Source organism: Hemiscyllium ocellatum, chromosome 32 (assembly GCF_020745735.1).
Source record: "Hemiscyllium ocellatum isolate sHemOce1 chromosome 32, sHemOce1.pat.X.cur, whole genome shotgun sequence".
Lineage (NCBI taxonomy): Eukaryota > Metazoa > Chordata > Chondrichthyes > Orectolobiformes > Hemiscylliidae > Hemiscyllium > Hemiscyllium ocellatum.
Window position 1 is genome coordinate 50945626 of NC_083432.1, and position 9360 is coordinate 50954985.

At 48.7% G+C, this 9360-nt stretch overlaps 1 protein-coding gene across 2 annotated transcripts in view; it reads right to left on the bottom strand.

Annotated features, from left to right (window-relative positions):
* The window catches only part of LOC132830882 (receptor tyrosine-protein kinase erbB-2-like), a 71589-nt gene extending 62857 nt beyond the window's left edge, over positions 1 to 8732 (bottom strand). For both annotated transcript variants that reach the window (XM_060848800.1, XM_060848799.1), the window contains exon 1: positions 8621 to 8732. In XM_060848800.1, coding sequence (XP_060704783.1) covers positions 8621 to 8675 — 55 coding nt within the window. In that variant the 5' untranslated portion in view covers positions 8676 to 8732. The remainder of the gene's footprint in view (positions 1 to 8620) is intronic.
* Between the last annotated feature and the right edge of the window lie 628 nt (positions 8733 to 9360).

Genomic DNA, 9360 nt, shown 5'->3' on the forward strand with positions numbered 1-9360 from the left:
CAGGCTGCTTGCAAAGTTTCACGGCACAAACAACTTAACAAAGACTGGCTAAACCAGAACAGTTTATGCATGTGGGTGGTGTCCAATACACTTTATGAGCTGGCACACTTCAGAAACAGAACTCGATGCCTTGTTTGGGATGGGCTCGGCATCTCAGGTTGAAAACAATGACAAAGACTGTCTGAGTCTGTGTATCCTAATGATCATGGTACGGAAGATAAACTTTTGAACATTACACCTCCCACTTTCACAGTCTTGGGATTTCATGTTTCAGGTCAATCATACTTATGGTCATAGTCTGTGCTGGCACAGAGTTTAAACAGTTCTCCCATATTTCTTCATACAAAATAAAACTTGCAAATACTGGCTCACAATCTTTAAATATTATTTGTAGGCTGCATCTGGATATCATTGGCAGGTTTGCCACCCAGGTGGAGGACCAATGCTGAACTCAAACCACTCCAATCTCATGGTTTCTCAGCAAGTAACACTGGCAGAAACCTGGCTGATTTCCCTACCAGGAGAAAGTGAGGACTGCAGATGCTAGAGATCAGAGCTGAAAAATGTGTTACTGGAAAAGCGTAGCAGGTCAGGCTGCATCCAAGGAGGAGAATCGACATGTCAGGCATGAGCCCTTGTTCAGGAATGAGGAAAGTGTGCCAAGCAGGCAAAGATAAAAGGTAGGGAGGAGGGACTTGGGGGCATTGGAAATGCGATAGGTGGAAGGAGGTTAAGGTGAGGGTGATAGGCCGGAGTGGAGTGGGGACGGAGAGGTCAGGAAGAAGATTACAGGTTAGGAAGGTGGTGCTGAGTTCGAGGGTTAGGACTGAGACAAGGTGGGGGGAGGGGAAATGAGGAAACTGGAGAAACCTGAGTTCATCCCTTGTGGTTGGAGGGTTCCCAGGCGGAAGATGAGGCGCTCTTCCTCCAGCCATCGTGTTGCTATAGTCTGGCGATGGAGGAGTCCAAGGACCTGCATGTCCTTGGTGGAGACGGAGTTGAAGTGTTGAGCCACGGGGTGGTTGGGTTGGTTGGCCTGGGCATCCCAGAGGTGTTCTCTGAAGCGTTCCACAAGTAGACGGCCTGTCTCCCCGATATAGAGGAGGCCACATCGGGTGAAGCGGATGCAGTAAATGATGTGTGTGGAGGTGCAGGTGAATTTGTGGCGGATATGGAAGGATCCCTTGGGGCCTTGGAGGGAAGGGGAGAGGTGTAGGCGCAAGTTTTGCATTTCTTGCGGTTGCAAGGGAAAATTGCCGGGAGTGGAGATTGGGTTGGTGGGGGGTGTGGACCTGACGAGAGAGTCACGGAGGAAGTGGTCTTTTCGAACGATGTATATGGAGGTTGGTGGGGTGGTAGGTGAGGACCAGTGGGGTTCTGTCCTGGTGGCGATTGGAAGGGTGGAGCTCAAGGGTGGAGGAGCGGGAAGTGGAGGAGATGCGGTGGAGAGCATTGTCGACCACGTCTGGGGGGGGGAAATTGCAGTCATTGAAGAAAGAGGCCATCAGGGTTATTCAGTACTGGGACTGATCCTCCTAGGAGCAGATGCAGCGGAGACGAAGGAATTGGGAATATGGGATGGCGTTTTTACAGGGGGCAGGGTGGGAGGAGGTGTAGTCAAGGTAGCTGTTGGAGTTGGTCGGTTTATAGTAAATGACCGTGTTGATTCGGTCACCTGAGACAGAAATGGAGAGGTCTAGGAAGGGGAGGGTGGAGTCTGAGACAGTCCAGGTAAATTTGAAGTCAGGGTGGAAGGTGTTAGTAAAGTGGATGAACTGTTCAACCTCCTCGTGGGAGCACGATGCAATGCCGATACAGTCATCGATGCGGAAGATGGACTGTTCCACATATCCTACGAAGAGGCAGGCATAGCTGGGGCCAATGCGGGTGCCCATGGCTACTCCTTTGGTTTGGAGGAAGTGGGAGGATTGGAAAGAGTTGTTGTTCAGGGTGAGGACCAGTTCAGTCAGTCAAAGGAGGGTGTCAGTGGAAGGGTACTGCACGAAAGGAAGAAGCGGAGGGCTTTGAGTCCTTCGTGATGGGGGATGGAGGTGTCAGGGACTGGATGTCCATGGTGAAGATAAGGCATCCCTGCATACCTTGACACTGTCCTGTCCCCTTAGTCCAAGAACTCCCCACCTATGTTCGGGACACCACCCACGCCCTCCATTTCCTCCATGATTTTCGCTTCCCTGGTCCCCAATGCTTCCTCGCCCCAACAGGGCGAGATGTGGGGGTGGGGCGAGAGAGAGCGTGCAAGAGAGAAAGAGAGAGAGATTGTGTCTGAGAGACAGTACGTCAGACAGTTTTTTCTGAGATAGAGAGCGTGCGAGTGTGTGTTCAGGGGGGAGTGAGAGAGAGTGAGAGAGAGTGAGAGAGAGTGTGAGTGAGAGTGAGAGAGAGAGTGAGAGAGAGAGTGAGTGAGAGAGTGAGTGAGAGAGTGAGAGAGAGAGTGAGAGAGAGAGAGTGAGAGTGAGAGAGTGAGAGAGAGAGAGAGAGAGAGTGAGAGAGTGAGAGTGAGAGTGAGTGAGAGAGTGAGAGAGAGAGTGAGAGAGAGAGTGAGAGAGAGAGTGAGAGAGAGAGAGTGAGAGAGAGAGTGAGAGAGAGAGTGAGAGAGAGAGTGAGAGAGAGAGTGAGAGAGAGAGTGAGAGAGAGAGATCAACGTTTGTGAGAAGATTTGTAGGTCGGGTGCTCGTTGTTGTGGTTCTGTTCGCCGAGCTGGGAGTTTTTCTTGCAATCGTTTCATCTCCTGTCTAGGTGACATCTTCAGTGCTTGGGAGCCTCCTGTGAAGCGCTTCTGTGCTGATTCCTCCGGCATTTATACTGGTTTGAATCTGCCACTTCCGGTTGTCAGTTGCTGTCCATTGCAGTGGCCTAGCTCGATGTGTCTGTTGATAGAATTCTTGGATGAGTGCCATGCTTCTAGGAATTCCCTGGCAGTTCACTGTTTGGCCTGCCATATAGTAGTGTACAAAATCCCATGCAAGGACTGCACAAAGCACTACATAGGACAAACAGGAAGACAGCTAACAACCCGCATCCACAAACATCAACTAGCCACAAAACAACACGACCAGCTATCCCTAGTAGCCATACACTCAGATGACAAACAACATGAATTCGATTGGGACAACACCACTATTATAGGGCAGGCCAAACAGAGAACAGCCAGGGAATTCCTAGAAGCATGGCACTCATCCACAAATTCTATCAACAGACACATCGATCTAGACCCTATATACCGGCCACTGCAGCGGACAGCAACTGACAACCGGAAGCGGCAGATTCAAACCAGTATAAATGCCGGAGGAATCAGCACAGAAGCACTTCATAGGAGGCTCCCAAGCACTGAAGATGTCACCTAGAAAGGGGACGAAATGTTTGCAAGAAAAACTCCCAGCTTGGCGAACAGAACCACAACAGAGAGAGAGAGAGTGCGAGTGTGTGTCTGGGAGAGAGAGAGTGAGAGTGTGCGTCTGGGAAAGAGGAAGAGGGTGCATGTGTGCGTCTGGGAGAGAGTGTGTGTGCCTGTGTGCGCATCTGGTAGGGGGAGCGAGCGCGCACATCTGGTAGGGGGATCAGGGGCAAGGGGGAGCGCAGAGGAATGCGCGCACGCGAGGGGGAGCGGGGGGAGCGCGCGCACGCGAGGGGGAGCGGGGGGAGCGCGCGCACGCGAGGGGGAGCGGGGGGAGCGCGCGCACGCGAGGGGGAGCGGGGGGAGCGCGCGCACGCGAGGGGGAGCGCGCGCACGCGAGGGGGAGCGGGGGGAGCGCGCGCACGCGAGGGGGAGCGCGCGCACGCGAGGGGGAGCGGGCGCACGCGAGGGGGAGCGGGGGAGCGCGCGCACGCGAGAGAGAGAGACCACAGTGCGGGATTGAGTGAGTGCGTGCGCACGTGCTTGACAGAGTGCATGCATAAGTGTGACGTAGTATATGCCCAGAAGAGAATATGAGTTTGTGCGCATGAAAGAGAGTTCGTATATGAGAGAGGCCCTGTGTGAGCTCAATCGTGTGTGTATGTGTGCTTATGTGAGAGAGTATAGTGTAATGGGGTCACCTGTAATGTGATATGAATCCAAGATTCTGGTTGAGGTCATCCTCGTGAGTTGCAAACTTAGCTATCAACCTGCTTGGGGACTCTGTCAAGGCAGACTTCGGGAGACACAACAACGCAGAGTCACTGAGCTAGCCAAGTTTTTTTTCTTAAAACTTTATCCACCCCAGTCCAACACCTCCACCACTGGTACCTCCACATCAGAAAAGTTAAATTTAGCTTTAAATTTTAAAAAAAAGCACTAAAATAAAAGCAAAATACTATGGATAATGGATATCCAAAATAGAAACACAGTGCTCGAGAAACTTGCAGATCTAGCAGCAGCTATGGAGACAGAAACAATATTTGGAGTTCAATGCTGTAAGCAATCATTAGACTGGACATTAATCTTGTGGCTCTCTCCAAGACACTCAGCCCTGCTGAGTTTCTCCAGTATTTTCTATTCTTTTTAAAGAAAAAGTTAATTGCCTAAAGTTGGGTGTAGATTAGAATATTGCTTTTTTAATGCTCTGGCCAATGAATGGCTAAAAGATTAATAAAGAGCAAAACCAAAATACAAAAGCTATAAAACAGTAAACAAAGTAAGTACATCAGTCTGACAGAAAATGAGTCTGGAGAATTAATAACAAATGTTAGATGAACACTTTTTTTGCATTTGTCTTCACCATAGTGGACCACAAATATTATCTCAGATATAACTGAAAATCAGAAAGTGGACAGAAGAAATGTAAGAAAATTGCAATTACCAGGAAAATAGTGATTATTGAAGCTGCAGGCTGTAAAGGAATATAAATAGTCTAAGCCACAAGGAGTATAATGTGGGAAAATGTGAATAAAAAATGCAAATTGTCACAATGATGCAAGATTATACAGCTCTGAGATGCACAGGGATTGAGGTGCTCTTGGACATGAATCGAAAGGTTAGTTTACAGGTACACCAAATATTTAGGAAAACTAATAGACTGTTACTTATTGCAAAGGGAACTGAATACAACAGTAAGAGGATGTGCTTCAACTATGAAGGGCATTGATAAGACCACATCTGAAGTACCAAGTGCAGGGTCAGTCTGCTTATGCAAAGGAGGCAAATGTGTTGGAAACAGTTCAAAGGAAGTCTACTAGACCGATAGCTGGGACATGTGGTGGTCTTCCAAAGAAAGGATAGACAGACTAGGCCTGCACCTGATGAAATTTAGAAGGAATAGAACCCATTTGATTGAAGCATAAAGATCCAAAGAGGTTTTGTCAGGGTACATGCTGTGAGAATGTTTCCTCATGAGAATATTCAGAATTAGGAGTCATAGTTTGAAAATGAGGAGTTGTCCTATAAGAAAGAAATAAGGAAAAATCTTTTCTCAAGGAGAGGCAAGTGCCTTGAAAACTCTTTTCCTCATAAGCCAGAACTGTCTTTGAATATTTTTAAAGAAGAGGTAAATAGATTCTTGATAAACAAGAGGCTTAAAGGTTATTTTTTGGGGAGGAGGGGCTGACACACATGGACTTAACTCATCCTATTGAATGGCTGAGCAAGTTCAAGGGGCCTGCCCCTAATCTGTGTGTTTGTATGAGCTGCCTCATGCCTCCACTGCACAAAGCAGATGCTTAACAGTTGGATGGGCAATGCCTTTATACTACCATCAGAAATGTGGCATAGTTGTTCAAATAGTAGCTCAGTAAAACACAAAAAAACTCAAGTATATAATCGTTTCTCTCAAGATGACAGTGGGAAAGTTTATATCCAGAAATGATTCGTTCAAATATGTGATTTTAGACATTCAGCTAGTCACTTCCTTTACTGACCATATAATATTCCCAAATGAGAATTTCCTGTTTGAGCTGAAAGTAATGCAGAATCCAAGTAATCTTTAAACAAAACCAATGGAATATAATCTTACTGTTGACTCTTCAAATAACATCCAGAATCCAACAAATTATTTTTATTTCCTGTTGGCATTAGATGCCTGGTCTTCCAACAGCAACTTATGTGTGCATGAGCCCTGTCAAATAGGGTCTAGGAGTCAAGAAAATCCCTCCATGCAAAGCCCGAAATCTGATTAACTCATTGTCTGAAACTGTCGTGAATGAGGTGTCTTAAAAACACTTTCCAAAGTGACATCATGCTTTACTGACAATTAAAGAATTCCTCATCAAACAACTCTAGTCCTGATCACAAGCATCATGATCGTATTGAACCATTCAGCTGCGTTGCAGTATTTAAAAATTAACTTTCCAAGGACATTAACAGTCTGTCCTTATCTTATAGCTACTTTTCCTAGTCATTTTGGCTCCTATCTCATGGTGACTGTAGGCAAAACCTTTGGCTTCTGTCAAATTGCGGGTGACCCAGTTGTATGCTTTGTGACCACAGTAAACCACAAAATTTCTACTTTTAAAGATCAAGCAAGGTGCAAGTACCCCACATTCTTCAGCGCACTTCCATTGCCATGAAATCACAGAGATTGCAATGTTTAAAATCAAAGCAGCAGTTAATAAATTACATGTGCCTGTAAATTATGCCTTTATGTCATTGAACCACACATTCTGAACAAAGTCAGGCAATCAATAACTTAAACATTCCAATCAAAGCCATTGAAGAAATGTGTTCCAGAGCAGTTCCTTATAGCTACTGTTCAATTAATTGTCAAGAGAAAGGCACACATCGACAAAACACACTTTATCATTACCAGGCTTATCAAAGCACTTTATAGCCAAGCAAGTACTTTTTCAAATACAATCATTGTTAGAAGATGCAGTAGCTAATTTGCACACAACAAGGTCCCACGCACAGCATTATTAGAGTTCAATCAATCTGTTTGAGAATTGCTGACAAAGGAATAAACATTGGCCAGGACATTGGCAAATCTGTTCTTTTCCAGAATAGTGGCCAAACTGATTTTTAAAATTTCCCTGAAAGTTCAGATGCAACCTCAGCTTAATTCCTCAATGAAAAATCAGCAATTCCAATAGTAGAGCATCGCTCAATACTACATAGATACTGGCCAATCAAACTTGCAATGTCATTTAATATGACCCCCATCTTGGGTTTCAACGCGACTTACTCATCCACACTCAGTATTTCTCTCTTCCCGGAGACCAAAAATCTGCTAAGCCTTAAATATATTCAAGCGTGGAGATTCCACAACCTTCTGGAACAGAACTTGATGACTGTGTTCAAACCCTAGAAAGGAAATTGATTCTAGAATTTTGACAACTGACATTCTACAAATAACATGCCAATTGATTCATAGTTGGGCTTCTGACCCATCTCCTTTCCATTACCAAGACCAGTTATCTTCACTGAAAACATCAAATGCTGGAGATTGCAGCGGGTCAGACAGCTTCCAGGGAGAGAGAGCAAGCTAATGTTTTTAGTGTAGCTGACTGTTCATCAGAGCTGAATGTGGAGGGGTCAGCATTTATGATATAGTTGGAGGGCGCGCAGTAGGAAGCAGAGGGTGCCAATGGAGAAGAGAGGTTGATAGCACAGATTAAGTGATCGGAATGTGAGAATGGGAGAACAATGGTTTGTCTCCTGCCAGACTTGAAAGGACAGGCAGTCTCCATTGGGATGAAGGGAGGTGAGAGAGAACATGATTACAGGCTAAAAGCAAAGAAAGAAATGGGAGCTGGTTTGTAATATTTGCCACATCCACATCCAAAATCTTCAAATATATACTTTTTAGCTCTATATTCAAAGAAATTACATTGTCGCAACTGTAATCTCACCATCTGCCCTCCAATCACTTGACATTATCCAAAACTCTGTTGCTACAACCTAACTCTCCCAGTCACATCCACCAATCAACTCCACTCTCACTAACAAGCTGCACTGCGTCAGATCTGCTGCACCCAGTTTAAAATTCCCAAAATCCGGTCCAAAACAATGCATACCTGGCTCATACAAACCTGTATCATTTCCCTCATGTTTCAAGATCACCAGGTACCTTACCTTTACAAAAATGACAAGTGACCATCTAGACAAGACCCTTACACTGCCCCCAAATTGGCAATGCCTTCAGCAACCTTCACGATGCACTCTGGAAAAACCACCTGTTAGATTTCACTCCTTCAAATTCAACTGTTCCACAAAAAAAAGTCTAACAAACATACATTGATGGACGATCAGTGCTGAGGCAGCGCCGCACTGTCGGGGGGTCAGTGCTGAGGCAGCGCCGCACTGTCGGGGGGGTCAGTGCTGAGGCAGCGCCGCACTGTCGGGGGGGTCAGTGCTGAGGCAGCGCCGCACTGTCGGGGGGGTCAGTGCTGAGGCAGCGCCGCACTGTCGGGGGGGTCAGTGCTGAGGGAGCGCCGCACTGTCGGGGGGTCAGTGCTGAGGGAGCGCCGCACTGTCGGAAGTGCCGCCTTTTGATTCACAGTTTTCTTTCTGCAGATCGGGGCCGTTACGGCTCCTGAACATTGTGTGGATATTGAGCAGTGACTACTCCTCCCACCGCAGCGACACACTCCCTCAGGCTCAGGCTGGCCCACCGTTCCCAGCACCAGCCCTAACTCCCCAAACCTCTGGAACATTCCCCGGATCCCCCACCCCCACAAGCCTGGGCCTTACCTGGCCGCTGGGCCGAGCCGAGCGCCGCGAGAAGCACAAACCCCGCGAGCCGCATCGTCCCATCGGCCGCGCGAGCTCCACTTCCAGCCGGAGCGGGCAGCGGGGGGAGGGGAGGGCGCTGCTTGGTGTGGGCGGGACTCTCAGTGGTGCGTGACGGGCGGTGTAGTGGGCGGGGCGGGACTTGTGATGGTCGGGGGCTGTGTGGTAGGCGAGAACTGGGCGGAGCTGTGTGGTGAACGGGGCTGAGCTGTGTGATGGGCGGGACTGTATGGTGGACGGGGCGGGGCTGTATGGTGCACGGGGCGGGGCTGGATGGTGAACGGGGCGGGGCAGTGTGCTGAACGGGGTGGGGCAGTGTGCTGAACGGGGTGGGGCTGTGTGGTGGGCGGGGCGGGACTATTTGGTGTACGAGGCAGGGCTGTTTGGTGGGCGGGACTGTATGGTGAACGGGGCGGAACTGTGTGGTGGGCTGCGCTGGGCTGTGTGGTGGGCGGGGCGGGGCTGTGTGGTGGGCGGGGCTGTATGGTGAACGGGGCGAGGCTGTGTGGTGGGCGGGGCTGTGTGGTGGGCGGGGCTGTGCGGTGAATGAGACGGGGCTGTGCGGTGAATGAGACGGGGCTGTGCGGTGGGCGGGGCTGTGCGGTGAACGAGACGGGGCTGTGCGGTGAATGGGGCGGGGCTGTGCGGTGGGCAGGGCTGTGCGGTGAATGGGGCGGGGCTGTGCGGTGAATGGGGCGGGG